General features: G+C 43.0%; 1 protein-coding gene across 8 annotated transcripts in view; it reads left to right on the top strand.

Annotated features, from left to right (window-relative positions):
* The window catches only part of LOC148020340 (uncharacterized), a 224711-nt gene that overhangs the window by 183913 nt on the left and 23236 nt on the right, over nt 1-17562 (top strand). For all 8 annotated transcript variants that reach the window (XM_087700644.1, XM_087700650.1, XM_087700642.1 and 5 more), the window contains 2 exons: nt 2164-2265; nt 2360-2428. In XM_087700644.1, coding sequence (XP_087556770.1) covers nt 2164-2265; nt 2360-2428 — 171 coding nt within the window. The remainder of the gene's footprint in view (nt 1-2163; nt 2266-2359; nt 2429-17562) is intronic.

Below are 17562 nucleotides of genomic sequence, written 5' to 3'. Positions count from 1 at the left end.
GATATTGAAAAGCCCTTTGATCATGTCAGTTGGTCTTTCATGCGGCAATTGATGTCTACCATGGGCTTTGATCCCCGCAAGAGTTCTCTTATTGATACTATAAGCTGGGATGCAATGGCACATGTTGCACTTAATGGGGAGTCATAGATGCAATTGCCTTGTCTCATTCTCTTTATCAAGGATGCCCTTTGAGTCCTTTATTGTTTACATTGGTCACTCACTCTATGCTTCTTTTGCTGGATAGGCTGGTTGATGATGGGGAGATTGTTGGTTTGTCTCTTCCTAGTGGTCCTCAACTTTTGGGTCAATCATTAGTAGATGATTCCTTTATGTTTCTTAAGTGTGACTAGATCAATCTGAATTAGGCAATGGCTATTTGGAGTCAATCTATTTTAGCTTTGACCTTCATATTAATGCTAAAAGATCTACATTGATTTCTTGTACAGATATTGATTTGCAAGTATTGGGTTGGCAAGGAGTCCTTGTTTCTAAAGGAAAAATTACCCGAGACACTTGGGCTATCCTATTGGTGTGGATGTGCCTTTTGGAGTCTTGCTTAATTGAATGTCCTCCCAAGTTCATGATAGGTTTATGTATTGGAAATCTCAGAGTTGACCTCTTCATGTGTGGCTGAAAGTGGTGCAATCTATCATGATTTGTATGGTCTCTTTATTTTTTTCCCTTGCTTTCTTGGACCAGGAAGTCTCTCTTGGAATTGGTGCAGCCCATCTGCTTAATGTTGTGGAAAGAAAAAACGGAAATCATATGGTCAAGTGTGGATATCTTGGTAGCATGTTACTACTCCAAAACTATTTGGGAGAGCTACTTTATTGGATGTCAATTTTCATATGATAGCTCTAAGAATGGCACATTTGCAGGCTCTATGTGTACAAAGTCATCCTTGGACTAATGCTGCAAAATTTCTCATTGAGGAGACTGGTATCTCCCATGGTTGCATGATTATCCAGGTGTTTTGGTGGCATATGCTGAATTCTACACGGCCTTTAAAAAAATTTGATAGCATCTTGGCAAGAGATTCTTTGCTTTACAATTTGGTGTCCTCCTGATTTGTGAAAGGAGGCTAATTCGTTAGAGGCAGAAGTGTTGACCACTTCCAACCTGCTCAATTGGCTAGATAAAAAATTACAACAATGTAAAGTTAATCGAATGACTAGATTGAGGTAGCAAACAATACATGATGCTATCATTCCTGGGCAGTCCCATCTTTATTCTTTCCATCACATAGCCTGATTTGGTTGACCTTGTAGGAGCAACTTGAGTGGTATACTCCATTGCTTGCTTCTTAGCCTTATTCCCCTTGGCAAGTTTGGATGTTTGTGAAACTTGACGATGAGAAAAGGTCAGCTAATCAAATCTACCACAAGATGGTAGAGGGTAAAGATGGGTCATTGAGAAAGCCAATAAAGTTTGGTGTACTTGGGATAGAAGAGAGAAGTGGCAGAACATATTTGTTTAATTGTGGAGGTGCAAGATTCCTTATTAGTGGAAAGTTTTTATATGGAGGTTGCCTATCAGAGGTCTTCTAATTGGGGATGTGCTAAGTGCACACAAGATCTCACATGGTCAATGGATCTTTTCCACTACATGTTATGAGATAGCGATTCGTCTCTTCATCTCTTCCCTATGGCAAGACAGTTTGGAGCTTTGTTTCCCACATGTGGACCTTAGTGACTTGGCAGCAGATGCCCATTCGTTTTTGGGTCATGGGCAAGATGTCTCGTTTGTCCACTTTGCATTCAGATCATCCCTACCTCTTCCATTTTCTCAGATGGACAGCTCTTTGGCACATTTGGCTTACTTGTAATGCCTTCATTTTTTATTAGGCCTTAGGTATTCATGGTCATGTGGCACATGTTCGAGAATCACTGTTATGGCAGATCTCTTCCATGGCTCAAGTGGACCTGGTCCTCCCTGATGTGGTTGCTCCTTGGCTGGATATTGGTTGTTCTACTCCTACTGTGCCACCTAGATAATATTTGTGTGCTATGTTTTGGTAGCCTTTTGGCAGCTTGTGACTGCTGGGATTTTCATGGCTGGCTAGAAGGCCTGATGTAAATACTTTCATTTAATTTAAACTTCTTCATGGAAAAAAAAGAGGGAGGGAGGGAGGCAGGAAGGGAGACTGATTTGTGCTTTTCTCAGGCAAAGGAATACAATGGAAGCCTTGAAGCTTATACTCAAGCAATCAAAATTTATAAGGGATCAGCTGTAATCTATGCTAATAGAGCTGCTGTATATTTAAAAGTTAGTTTGTATCTTCACATTGTATGCTAGCAGTTATGAAAGTATGTGCTTTGACTACATAAAGCATTGACTTACTACTTGGTACAATCAACAGATGCAACGGTATGAAGAAGCTTTTGCAGATTGTACTGACGCTCTGAAAATTGACTCAGGCTGTGTGAAGGTATGTGACCTCGATGTGCAATATATGTAGATGATGTTATAGGAGTTAGCTGCAACACACCATACAAATGTTTTAAGGATGGTTGTTGACAAAGCTAATGATGTCGATCTACAACAGGCCATGGTTGGGATTTCTCCACTGTCTGCATGTAATATCATCTGAAGGGTTGACTGAGTTCTGGAGAATCTGTGATGCCGTGGATGTGGCTTCCATGTGATTAGGAATTTCTCTCAAGGAGCTGAACACTGATTCCTGATAGATTTCTGCAATTCTACATGCAATGAAACTTCTTGGTGTGCACAGGCATGATCAGCCTCACAATGAGTTTCAAAGATCAATCGACAGCAAGAATGACCAGTAGAGGTTGTCTAGAATGAGATATGTGAATGTTGAGCATGATCTTGGTTGACACGGTGTCATTATTGGAAACCTCATGTATACATGAATCATTAAATGGCCCTGAGATTCATGTTCAGCTTTTGTGCCTCTGCTTCTCTAGTTGTGAGGATTTAGCTCTCTTTCAAAATTGTTGTACAGTTAGATTTTTCTTTCAAGAGAAAAGAATATCTATTAATAAATCCCCTCAGGACATGGTACCCCAAGGAAAGTACAAGTTCAGCCCTGTAATGGACTTCCACAAAATATCAATGTACAAGAAAAAGGAATTCTATTACAGAGCCTGAATGAGAGATGAACTTGAGGTGATATGTTTTCTGGCATCGATAGAATTGATACATAAAAACTTCATACTTGAAAAGGTCATTCCAAGACAATTCATTTGACTATAAGCATAACCATCTTCCATTTGATAAATCTAGCACTAAACTTGATGGTGCCATTGCTGATGCGGCAAAAGTAAACCATGGATGTTGAATTTCAATTAAAAAGTAAATTTTGTTTTTATAAGCTAACTGAAAATCTACACTTTTTTACAAAATGCTATTTTGAAAAAGAATAAGCTTACATTTTCTTTTTCTTTCTTTTGCTTGTTCTTGGTAAGTCCAAAAAAGGTTAATCATGGTAGTTTGGGTGGCAGTTGCACACAAAGTACTGCTACAGAATTGCTATGATTTTGCATAACCAATCAAGAGGCCATAATCCCAAACTAGATTCAAAGAAGTGCAAAGAAATGAGCCAAAAATAATATAGGCTCCCTTTCTCTGTAGCATGGCTGCCCACTATCTGTCCAACTGTAACTAGGTAATGGTCAACATATATAGCAATCAAAGAACCTACCCATTTGTATTGTATGCTCATCATGACCGAAAAAAGTGCAAAAGAATAGCACTTGTTGAAGCAGATCTCCAGAAATAGCGCCAATACCACCCAGCCGCAGCCATAGTGAAGTGCGTGAGTTCAGTTTAACTGCATGTCTATCTTCTAATGTGGTGTTTTGGTGTCTTGACTCTATTGTGGGGGTAATTGTCTCCTTTATTGCCTTTGAAATATACTTCACAAGTTGAAAAAAAATCCTAATGGATAATTCAGTTTGTTTTTCATTGTACATTTGAATGCAAGTCTTAGTGGTATTAGAGTATACTCTTCCTATGTATGGCAACGGAAGAACTTGAAAGAAGCTGAAAACTATTAGTTGTGATGCATTCACAGTGAAAGATCACAGCTTTACACATGAAGTCCCACTTCTTAATCATCCAAACCTTAGACATAGAGATGGTACCGGTGCTTCATTTGAAGAGACAAGTTTCAAGAATTTTTGTGTAAGATTGTTCACACAAGTCATGATAAACCCACTTTGTCAGCACCTTCCCATGATGTTATATCATATACAAGTGACAATAAGAACAATGCCAAAAGAGCAAGAAGAACTTCTTAGAAGCATTGGAGGAAAAACCAGCTCTCAAATATACTGAGATATTGGCAAGGAGGAGTGAGAGCTAGGGCAGCCCTAGAGAATATGATGCAATGTGGAAGGAGGATCTAACCACTCCTTTGCTGATTTTTGGCTGTCATAATGTCACACAATGCCAAAATCACGCAAATTATTGGGGATAAGTTGATAAAGGATAACTACATTGTGTAGTCTTATCATATGGAAAACTTTTTGGAAAGAGGCCTTTGGGACCTCATAACAAGTGAGAATGTGTGTCACGAGCTCCTTACTAAGCTAATGGAAAAACAAAAAAATGCCTATAAGGATTGGACAAGCAAGAAGAGGAAGATTCTACATTGGATTTGCATATATGTATTTCGGAAGCCTTGATTCCATACATAAAGAAAACAAGTATTTGTAAGGATACATGGGAGATCATAGAAAGGATATATGGCACTTGTACGGAGGTAAGGAAGATATAGTTGAAGCAAAGGCTACATAATACATGATATGAAAATCAAAGCAAGGTTGTCAAGTACAAAAGGTACAGTACAGTATGATAAAATATGATACTTATTAGTACCTTAAGATTCTATAAGATATGGTACGCTACTAGTACAAAATAAAAAATTGCCTTGGTTATTTTGGACTATAGATGATAGAGCATGTGTTTAGAGGTTAAATAGCAATGTCACTTAAGTTAATAAGATGAATACACAAGGGTAACAAGGCAAAACCTGATGCGCAACACAGTACAAGTAAGCAAATGGGAGTGTATACATGATACATCATACATCATATAAAAAAAGTAAAGTGTAGGGTGTATGGACAGAGAGACTCTTTATTATTGTATGTGATTGTGGGTGGGTGGGTGTGGGTGTGTGTGTATATGAGAGAGAGAAGAAAGAAAGAAAGAAAGATATATTAACGTCTACGTAAGGCCAATGTGGCCTATGAGACAAAATCTAGAGTACATCCATGTCTAATGTCATCTCATCAGTAAGGTAAAGATAACATTACAAATAAGTGGGTGGCCTATGAAACAATATTGAAAATAACTATACGATGGATCTATACTAGGGTTGAACCATGTGTACTGTTGTTCCATTGATAGAAAATAAAAAGGAAAGGAAAGGAGAACCAGATCTGATAGAACCATGTACAAAAGTGTGGTGGAGACTATGGGCTGGAGCTGATCTCAAAAGTGTGGTGGAGACTATGGGCTGTAGCTGATCTTAAGATCTGCACATGATCTCAGCTATGATGCGGTCCCTAGCTGCTTCATTGATATGCCTAGTGGTGAGTCTTCGGTGTCTCGTGATAATGGCTCTAATCCGACTGTGGTCTGGCCTCTTCTGAGGCGGTCCTAGTAGATGAGGTCATCGTACTTGACGAAGGGAAATGGCTCTATCCAATGTGACTCCACGGTGTGGCCTGTAAGGTGTCTAGCGGGGTGGCTCTGTCTCTGCTAGGCTGGTAGTGTCAGTAGGGTCGGCTTTGTAGAAGAAGTTTGTCACTGCTCTCTATGTGTGTCCCTCTGGGTGAGCTGGGCTCCTGTCTCGCAATAGTGCAGTTCGGTGCCTCTCAAGCTCCAGGACGAAAAGACGTGGGCATCTCTAGTCCTCGTACTCCATGACGTGACAAAGGGATCCAAATCCATCACGGAAGAGGCAGTGGTACCGTCCTCGTATATCATAGTACACTGTGCATCTACATATGTAGTGCTCCTTTGTCTCAGGCTCTCAACCACAAAGCTGACACGTCCTATCCTCTGCTAGGGTATTTGTTCATCTGCCTGTCTCCATCTGAAGCCTATGTGAAGAGATGTGAATCTATCCAATAGCAACCCATGCGCTATGGGAGAGATGGGTGTCCATATATGCTGGCCGAATAGTGAAACCGTCATCAGAGAGACACAAGAAATGACTCCTGTAGAACTCCATCCTCGATCCTAGAGGGAGTGGTGGATGGATCCATGTCCTTGCTGTCTCAATCCTCAAGATATCAGCTCTGATCACTTGGTTCAACTCTGATCGGCTGAGAGAAAGTGAAGGGCAGTCAAGGCTATAATCCAAAGATGAAATACGGCCGTCAATATCCAAACCATGTAGGCTCATCCAAATAGCCATTTGTAAAAACCAACAGTTTTTCTCACCTCCTGCTGCTAGTTGTCTAGATGAGGTTAGTGCCAATCTAGAGTATCTATGACGTGGAAGTTCTCATAGTCTATGCCAAAAGGTCACTGCCCTGAAGAGTGCCTCCATAACTATAGGTGTTGCCCCTAGCTCTGCTTTGACAATGGGATGTGGGATGGAGGGCTTACTGAAAGGTGAGAAGAATTGAAGCTTGCATGTGAGATCTATGGCGGGAGAGCAAGAGCAAGAACAAGAAAGAGAGAGACAAGAAATGGAAACTCCAACAACCACAATGTATGGCCAGGCCTTCCTTTATTCAAATTGTCACTAAAAGAATAAAGAATAAGTGAATGTGACAGGCGCCCACCACCTGCAGTGTGCAGTGGCGGGTACTGCCAGTGTAGTAATACACGGGCGGCTAGGCGGAGGCGCCTTTACCTCCAACAACCTCCCACTTAAAGGCGAATCTGCCCCAGTGAGAGAGAGAGAAAAGAAAAGACAGTACAACATATACACATGTACAACAAGATGAGGAAAAAGACGTCATCTCATCCAATGCCCATCAATCTCCTGAGGAAGGCAAAGCGCTCAGTAGTGAGGCTCTTCATGAGCAAGTCTACAGGATTCTGCTCAGTCGGAATCTTGACAAGGTCAACAGATCTGTCCTCAACGACCTCACGAATGAAATAATACCTCACCTCAATATGTTTCGTCTTCACATGGAAGACTGGATTCTTGGCCAACTGAATGGCGCTCATAGAATCCGAATGCAGTGTAGGCATAGCATCTGTCATACCAAGGTCTGCAATCAAATGGCCTAACCAAATAACCTCTTTGCAAGTCTCTGTGGCTACAATATACTCGGCCTCTGTAGTAGAAAGGGCCGTACACTTCTATGCCCTGGACATCCAAGAGATAGCCCCTCCAGCATAAGTGAACACATAGCCAGAAGTGGACTTTCTACTATCTGCATGTCCTGCATAATTAGAGTCAGTGTACCCCACGACTTCTGTATCCTAGCTGCCATAACAAAGACACATATCTATTGTGCCTTTCAAGTATCTCATGATACCCTTCACGGCATCCCAATGTTTCTTGCCAAGTGTAGCCATATAACGTGCCACAACCCCAACTACAAAAGCAATATCTGGACGGGTGGCTATCATGGCATACATAACATTGCCCACGGCTGATGCATAGGGAATCTTGGCCATCTCGGCCCTCTGCTCTTCTATCTATGGACAATCGACCTGTGAAACCTTCACATGAGAAGGTAATGGACAGCCAATAGGCTTAACATCCTGCATGCAGAAGCGCTCAAGGATTTTATGTACGTACTCCCTCTGTGACAGATAGAGGAGTCCCTGAGATCTATCGCGGTGATGTACATACCAAGTATATGAGAGGCTTGTCCCAGATCTTTCATCTTAAAGCTCTTCTTGAGCTGAGCCTTAAGAGCATCGAGCTCCTCATGAGCTGTCCCTGCTAAAAGCATGCCATCCACATAGAGTACAAAAATCAGTAAAGGACTGTCATGGGCTTTCTTCGTATACAAGCACGGATCCATAGCACTGCGGCTGTAGCCCTGTGACTGCATGAATGTATCAAACTTATAGTACCATTCCCTAGGTGTCTGCTTCAAGCCATAAAGACTTCTTTAGCTTGCACACTAGATGTTTTCTGCCAGGGTTTGCAAAGTCCTTAGGCTGCTCCATGTAAATCTCATCATGCAAGTCCCCATGTAGAAAAGCCATCTTGGCATCCATCCGGTACAAGTCCAGGTCAAGCTATGCAACCAAGGCCAAGGCTAAGTGTAGGGTGGTCATCTTGACCACAAGAGAAAAGACTTCATCAAAGTGAACACCATACTCTTGCTTAAAACCCTTAGCAACCAAATCAAGCCTTGTATGCCGGCTTGGGGTGTCCAGGGGTATTTTTCAGCTTGTACACCCACTTGCATAGCAAAGCCTTCTTACCCTAGGGCAAGGAAACCAAATCCCAAGTCTTATTCTTATGCAATGAGTCAAGCTTAGACTGCATAGCCCTCTCCCAAGAGTGACAATTACCCCTGCGCATAGCCTCATTATAAGTAAAAGGCTCTCATGCATCTGTAACCAGTACATAATCCATAGAGGGCGCAAAACGGTCAGGAGGTCGTCTATCTCTAGTAGAACGCCTCAATCCAGGCTCTGTTGCCTGACCGATATCCTATCTAACATTAGCATGTCTAACATTTGGGCCATGAGCATTAGGTGATGCTGCATGCTGTCTAGTTGGCCGTGGAGCGGACTAAACAAGAGCAAGTGGCTCCGCCTGAAAGATAACTCTACGTACCTCAACCACTTTTTCAGGCTACATTTACATTTTGTCCTTATGAAAGATGACATCATGGCTGTAAATCACTTTCCGCGCCTGCGGATCCCATAGACGGTAACCCATCTCTCCTGCATCTCCATAGCCAATGGAAATGCATTTGACACTCTTAGGATTCAGCTTATTGCGTTTGTCCTTGGGCACATGGCAGAATGCCTCACAGCCAAAGACACGTAAATGATCATAAGAGAGGGGTTTGCCTACCTATACCTCCTTTGCAACCTGAAAGTCAATGCCACTACTAGGCGACCTATTAATGAGATGCACTGCAGTAGTAACTGCCTCAGCCCAAAAGTACTACGGTAAGCCAGCCTAGCTAAGCATGCTACGGATCCTTTCCCGAATGGTCCTATTCATGCGTTCAACCATACCATTCTGGGATGGGGTGTAAGGGGCAGTCAATTGACGCTTAATACCCCGCTCATCACAAAACTGTTCAAAAGTGCGTGACACATACTCACCTCCATTATCTGACCTTAGGCATTTAAGCCTTTTCCCAAACTGGTTCTCTGCCAATGCAAGCCAATGCTGAAATGTGTCTAAGATATCGGATTTTCTCTTTATGGGATAAGCCCAAACCTTACGTGAGTAATCATCTATGAAAGTAACAAAGTACTTTTCCCCACCAAGTGACTGACAAGGTATGGGCCCACATACATGTGAGTACACAAGAGCCAAGGGCTCACCCATGCATTTCTTACCAGACATTTTATGCGTATTTTTAGTCTGCGTGCCATACAAACAATGATTATAAGAATCAAAATGCGAAGAGTCAAAAGGCGGAAGATATTGCAAAGCACGGAGCATTTTCATTTCTTTGAGAGACATATGCCCCAAATGAGCATGCCAAAGGGATACATGGGGAATAGAACCCACAGACAAAACATGATCCAATGTAGCTCCAGATACAAGTAAGGGATAGAGACTGCCAAACTTGGCACCTCTTGCAAGTACAAGCCTGCCACGAGTAATCTTCCATGCAGAGTCTCCAAAAGACATAAGATACCTTGCATCATCAAGCTATCCAGCTAACATAAGGCTGCGAGTCAACGCAGGTACATGGCGTACATCATGCAAAACAAAAGAACTGCCAGAAGGAAACTGCAGCCGAACATCTCCAATGCCCACAATGTCAAGAGACCTGTCATCACCAAGACTCACAGAACTAGACATGGTACGATAGGTATGAAACCAATCTCTACAGGGTGTCACATAAAAGGACGCACCCGAATCCAAGAGGCAGCACTGCGCATACATAGAGTGTATCTCAGAAGTCTGTAAGGCATCGCATGAAGAAGTTGCAAGTATGTAATCGTCATCTGAATCAGTGGCTTGCGTGACATTAACCTCTTTTATCTTCACACTAGACTTTCCATATACTATGCTGCGCTCAGAAGACTTTTCCTGGACTTTATCTTTTCCCTTTTCCTTGCACTTATCATCGTGCATTTTATGGCACTGCGGCCTAATATGTCCTGCTTTTCCACAATAATGACAGGTAAGATCAGACTTCAGTCCATGGGACTTACTGCGACCACGTGACTTGGACCTGGACTTCTGAGAGTCCGTGCCCTTGTGATCGTTATCATGTCTGCCATGTCTGCCACCTCTAACGATCAATGCATGTGAAGAGCGGGAAGCATCATTGTTTCTCCTGTTGATTTCCTCAGTCAATAAAGCACTCTCAACATCTTTGATTTTCAGCCCCTCAAGCTTGTTCGTGCATATGGTAGTACGGAAGACATCCCATGATTCAGGCAAGGTGTCAAGCAGAAACAATGGGTGCAAGTTGTCTTTGAACTCAATACCCTATGACAACAGACTCTTCATGATAGCATGAAACTGACTGAAATGAGATGAAAGGAAGGTCCCCTCCTTCATCAAAGGTCCATTAACTGCTTCAGCCAATACATCTGTGACGCAAGACTCTGCTACGTATAGAGCTCTTGAATCTTCTCCCATAAATCACATACTGATTCTCATCTTCAACAACATTATGATGGACCTCTTCTGAGAGTGACAAAATAATGGTAGACTTACATAGCTCATCAACTTCCATCCAAACATCATCATCCATATCCTCAGGTTTGACACCTTTGAAATGCAAGGGTTTAATTTGCAACTTCTGCACCAAAACCTGCCATATTTGGGACTTCCAATACCAATAGTTGGTACCATCCAATTTGGCAATTTTAAAGAAAGCTGTGTCTTTCAGATGACCAGCCACACTATCCCAAATCAATGCAAAAAAAGTCAAAATTACAGGTTGTTGTAATTAGTAGAAAATGCACTAAAACCACTGCTAAAACTGGCTAAAAGAGTGAATTTTACCAAGAGAAGCACCTGTCCACCAAATATGACCAAGATAACATCAAATAGTAAGCATTACCCTCAGAGAAGTGCTCAAAATTTGCAAATTTCAACTTGCTGTAATAAATGACAGATTTCAGTAAATGAGAGCTAACTGTGCCAAAAGCAGATCCCAAGTCAATCATATACTGCCAAGACCATAACCAACATCATGCGGGCATAGCATAGACATATGACAGTCGATAAGCATGAATCCAACACCCAAACATGTCATGAAATATCTGTTAGTGAGTAGGCACACCCCCTAGTCAACGGAGCAAAGTGTGCCTGCCACTACCAAGACTTGACACAAGTAGGTGTTAGCTCACAAGGAAAGGGACCCAAGTCAAAGAGCCAGCTCATAAGCATCGAAAGGAACCAAGACATATGAACCATGCATCATCCCAAAGGGTAAGAAATCCCAAATAGTCTCAAAAGCTCAAATAGCATAGACCGCCTGCTCAATGTCTATCAAGCATCCAAAGACGCTCCCACTGGCACAAAGACCGTAAATATCAAGCAACAAAGCTTGAACAAAGCATGTACAAGCACCAGTGATAAGTGTCCAAGATCAAGCATCAATGAGACATTCCAGACATGGAGACGGTGTGACATCCATATGTAGCATCCATAGACATCAAGTATATTCCAAAATACACTTTTACAAGCCAATAAATCTCCAAAATATGCTCCAGACAATCGAATGTCAAGCCCAAGTAAAGCTCTAATAGGATCCAAGCTCAAACAATGTAACTGACATAGGTAGGTGACATGAGTATAAGTGCATGTCCAAAGCGGTCAAGCATAGACCGATAACTGTCAAATAACTGTCAAGATACATCCAAGATAAATATCCAAATGCTATGGAAAGCGGAGCTCAAGCTCAACCAATGATTAAAAAGCAATGTCGAACTCTTTTCCAATCCCCGATGGTCAATACATCAATGTACATCTCCAAGACATGACCTGAATAGCATAGGCATAAGTATACATGAGTAGAATAGCTTCAGCCCAACTGTTTACAGCAGACATTCACTGCTCCAGACTGAGTATTTGAGGCCTCAAATCAGTATCAAAATGATGGCAAACCATTAACATAGCATCTCCATACATGTAGACATCATCTGGGCATCAATATGCATCAAGTGATCAATCCCGGTAAGCATAGACTTCAAGAGATAAGTGTTGCCCTGTTTTTGCCAGATCTGGGACTGTTCAAAATAGTCAATGGTTGAGCTAAATCAGAATCTATTGCAGGATATTCTGTTATCAGAATTTGACAAATCCAACATCGCCATCGTATCCGGAGCGTGCCAAAACCCCAACTTAGACTCTTATCTTGCCTGAATCGGGTTTCGAATGCCCGAGATATGACAAAAAGAGTGATTTTTAAGCCATTTTTGCAAACAAGCGCAAATAAAACGTGAGCATGCTACTGTACTTGAGGGGCCAAATCAGGGTGGGTAGGGGATAAGCAAGAGCCCAATGAAGGCCTACAATAGGCCTACACAAGCCTAGGACAAGTCCAAGCAAGAGGTGAAAAGAACAAGCTTCAATGATGGAAGCTATGGCTGCCTCTTCATGAAACCCTCCTATTTGTGTCAAAGAATGGCTGAGGAGAGAGAGAGAGGTGCAATCTTGCTCTGCGTCAGCGCGCACAGAGAGAGAGAGAGAGAGAGAGAGAGAGAGATGGTGTCGCGGAGAGAGAGATTTAGCGACGTCCTGTCCTGTGCACCGTTCACGCTACTGCTTCACCGGGATTAATCGGATCTGCCCCAGCGCCATCATCTTCTGCCTGTCGTTAAACGGGTAAACCCTATTTGTCGTGTAGCTGTGCATCTTCTGCGTCTCCACAGACTTGCATCTCGGATCAGCAGCATCACTGTCTGAGGAGGGTCACATGCAGTCTTCTTGGTCCCCCCTTTTCTAATATGCAGTGGGTCACGCCTACCTGCCCTGTTAAAAGCCCTGTAAATCGACCTGCTCCTGCGTTCCTTATACATACACTCTTTTCTCGACCTACAGATTTGGTATCCCTTCTTCCTGTGGCGTCTGTGTGAGCAACTGAAGGAGCGAGAACACCTTTTGCACTTGCTATTCCTGCACAAAATGTTTCCACACAGGGCTTGCAGAAGTCACTCCCAGCCCAGATCTGGTGGGACACAGTCTATTAGTGTACAGTGACACGTCTTGTGATCACCATCTACTTCTGTAATGGCGAATCTGCAGGAATCCAATGGCATCGATATGGCCTTTCTCAATCAGCAAATTGGGCAAGGGAATAACAAAGACTTCGTCGATCCGGATGGTGATTCCTTGGCTGATGAGCCGTTGCAGGAAAGCGAAGAGATGGGCAAATGCCATAGGATGTCGGTTGAACAACCGGTCTTGGACCCGAATTCGTCTCAGCCAGAGGTTCATGTTTCCTATTCACAGTTCGATGGTTCTTTACAATTTATGCTGGCCACTGCCAATCATCTTATGTCAGATTATGTCCATTGTAATGAGGATAAAGCTAATGCACTACCGGATGGGGAACAAGTAGTTGCACTCATGGGGACCGACCTAGTTTTACAACAGATAGCTGCTCTCCATGAGAGGGCAGCCATATTTTATTTCACTGGAAGGACTCCTTTGATCACCCGAATTCGTACTTGGCTACAATCTATGCTTGCCAGTTTTGAACAGTGCTCCGAAGATGTTTCGGGGTGTATGCAGGTCCCCCTGGTGGAAGAGATATATGATGGCCCGAAGGGGTTCTTTGAGGTTCTTTTTCATTTTGCAGAAGTACGGACTCTTATTATGCAACGCATTCCTCTGTTTATGGATGGGCAATTAGTTCATGTGGTCCCTTGGAGACCCATGGCTGAGTTTCAGGAGGTGTTGAGACAAGCATATCCTATTTGGGTCGAGGTGGTGGATTTCCCTACCCATCTCTAGAGACTCCTCCCTTTGGTTTTGAGATCCATTGGGGAGGTTTTGGTAGAACCTTAGCTGGCTTCTCGCAATCGGAATAGGGCATGTATGCTTTGGAATACAGGGAAACCCCGCCCGACGAAGATTTGCTTTGAGGTTCCAGGGTTACAAACATTGGTGTATGAGCTGAAATGGGGTACTTTTGCAAGACATTGTTTCCGATGTGACCAGTTAGGCCATTTCATTTCGAAATGCAACGAAAATATGGAGGTAGGGCAATGCCTCGTGGACCGAGATATGGAAATGCAAGACCATCTCCCTTAGGAGATGTTTCAAAAGTCCGAGACTGATCATGAGCAGCTTTTCCAACATGGCCGTGATGATGGCCAGAAGGTCGTTTCCCATGGGGGTGGGGAGCGTGCGTTGCTTGCAGATGGGCGGAATTTGCCTCTTCAGGAGGATTCCTGGGTTACTGTGGTTTGTCGTAATGCAAGACAGGATTCTCGCCCCATTCCTGCCCATCTTCCGCCGCCCCCTATTACTCAAACCTTTCAACGTAGAGGAAAGGGGTTTTATATGAAACCCCAATCTTCGCGTGCTTCAGCAGCAGAAGATAAAAGGCTTTCTGATTTTTCCTTGCGATTCGATGCGCGTGGGAGGCTTGTGCCTCCTCGGGATGGTTTCTACTCCTAGCACCAACACTCCCCTTCCCGTGCTTCCATTGCCAATTTGCAGAAGGCAAATCTTGTTGATGTTATTCAAGGTGAAATGGAGAGATTCCAGGCTGCCAAATCTATTGATGTAAAAGGGAAAGGAAAAGCAGAAATTCAGTAGTTCTTTTCAATTGTGATTCATCATGAAAATTGCTTTGTGGGATGTGAACGGCATTTCTTCGGGCAGAAAACAGTATCGGTTGTGGAAAGTGGTGCTAGCTAGAAAATGGGATGTTTTCTGTGCTGTGGAGCATAAACAGCATGCTTTGGCTGGATCTTCATATGTATATAAGGATTATGCAGTTTTCTTTGGTGGTCGTCCTCCGCACAGATCAGGAGTTATGTTGGTTGTCAAATCCTCCCTACAACCACCGTTGGTCTCTCAAGACCCACATGGCCGATTTTCGATTCTCGAAATAATTTATGAGGGTGAGGTTTTGTGGATGGTAAGCGTGTATGCTCCTTCTAATGTAAGGGAATGTCGTCAACTTTGGGAAGACGTGCACTGCCTTGCCATGGCTCGTCCAGGCTTTGTGGGGAGCTTTAATGCATGTGTTTCTGTAGAGCAGTCGACCTCTCTGCATTTGGTTATGGATGGTCCTAAGCGATAGGCTTGGGACGCTCTTGCAGCGGCATCTTTGAAACAGGACATGTGATCCTGGATGTATCCATCACAAGCTAGATACACTTATTGTTCTTGTCAGCATCCAAACACTTGGGCCCGACTGGATAGACTATACATTTGTCAAAGTGACTCTTTTCTTCCTGCAATCATCGATATGCGCGTGGAAAAACAGCATGTTTGGTCAGATCATTACCCTTTGGTCTTGGAAATGAGCCACAGACCTGTTCATGCATTTAAGGCTCTCCTTGCCCGCCTGCCTCTTCAGTTTAATCAATCTTTTTTGCAGCACAATCAGTTTTTGGAAGGTGTTCAACAAGTGATAGCCTCTTTTAGCTCCAGGGTCCTCTCTACAAGGATGGAAGCATGGGCGGTTTTTAGGGATAATGTCCGAGTGTTATCCAGACAATATGGTATTCAACATGCTTCCTTGTTTTGAGCTGAATTGCAGCATGCTCAATCCTTGTTAGCTCATTCCTTGTCTCTGTGTCAGACTGGGGACTCTAACAATGACTTGCTCACATGCATTGAATGGTTGAAAGGCAGGGTCCTATCTCTTTAGGAAGAGGAATATGCAAAATATAAACTGTTGGCCAAAGCTAAAGCTTTACATGACAACAACTGTCAAACTCATCAATTTTTTGCTCGTCTGCATCAGAAATATTTGGGCCCGACTGGATAGGATATACATTTGTCAAAGTGACTCTTTTCTTCCTGCAATCATCGATATGCGCGTGGAAAAACAGCATGTTTGGTCAGATCATTACCCTTTGGTCTTGGAAATGAGCCACAGACCTGTTCATGCATTTAAGGCTCTCCTTGCCCGCCTGCCTCTTCAGTTTAATCAATCTTTTTTGCAGCACAATCAGTTTTTGGAAGGTGTTCAGCAAGTGATAGCCTCTTTTAGCTCCAGGGTCCTCTCTACAAGGATGGAAGCATGGGCGGTTTTTAGGGATAATGTGCGAGTGTTATCCAGACAATATGGTATTCAACATGCTTCCTTGTTTTGAGCTGAATTGCAGCATGCTCAATCCTTGTTAGCTCATTCCTTGTCTCTGTGTCAGACTGGGGACTCTAACAATGACTTGCTCACATGCATTGAATGGTTGAAAGGCAGGGTCCTATCTCTTTAGGAAGAGGAATATGCAAAATATAAACTGTTGGCCAAAGCTAAAGCTTTACATGACAACAACTGTCAAACTCATCAATTTTTTGCTCGCCTGCATCAGAAATATTTGGGCAAAAATATTGTGTGCTTAAAAGACGGTCAGGGTGATATGGTGACTGATCCTACCTCCATTATTCAGATGATTGTTGACTTTTACAGGGCCTTGTTGGGTCCGCAAGAGATTCTTTCCGATGCTGTTCTCTCGGCTCGAACATATATTTGTGACCTGGTTAGTAACCAGGTCAAACCAGAATGGGTGAATCTAATGGAGGCTGATATTTCTGAAGATGAAGTGGAAGAGGTGTTGTCTCACTTGCCTAGAAGGAAAAGTCCAGGTCGGGATGGGCTTCCTAATGAGCTGTTTTCAGCCCATGTGCAACAGCTTAAGGACCCATTAACATGCTTGTGTCAGCAGGTGTGGAACTCTGGTATGATGCCTATGGATTGGAAGAAAGCTATCATCAAATTGTTGCCCAAGGTTCCTTCTCCGACCTCTTTGAAACAATGGAGACCCATTTCTGTTATGGGATCGTTGTATAAAATCTTATCTAAAATTATTGCTAACAGATTGCAAAAAAAATTTCCGCTCCTCATTCATCCACGTCAATACGGTTTTATTAAAAGTCGGAATATTATGCACAACATTTTGAATGTTCAGCTCAGAATTGACTATGCCAAAGCTTCTAGCCAGCAGGTTGTTATGCTTCAGCTGGATATTGAGAAGGCTTTTGATCATGTCAGCTCGTCTTTCTTGCGGCAATTAATGTCTACAATGGGTTTTGTGCCCCATATGATTTCTCCAGTTGATACTATCAGTCAGGGTGTTGTGACCCATATTGCTCTTAATGGAGGGATTACTGAAGAAATTGGCTTATCCCGATCCCTTCAACAAGGGTGTCCTCTTAGCCCTTTGCTGTTTTCTTTGGTTACTCACCCCATACTCTCATTACTAGATAAGTTGGCAGCTCAAGGTGAGATAGTTGGCTTAACTCTTTCTGGCGGTGACTAGCTTGTGGGTCAATCTTTG

This window comes from Lygodium microphyllum, chromosome 19 (genome assembly GCF_053477565.2).
Source record: "Lygodium microphyllum isolate KBCC chromosome 19, Lygodium_microphyllum_v1.1.10, whole genome shotgun sequence".
NCBI lineage: Eukaryota > Viridiplantae > Streptophyta > Polypodiopsida > Schizaeales > Lygodiaceae > Lygodium > Lygodium microphyllum.
Note: the sequence above shows the minus strand (reverse complement) of the source record. Positions and strands in the feature narration are given on the sequence as shown.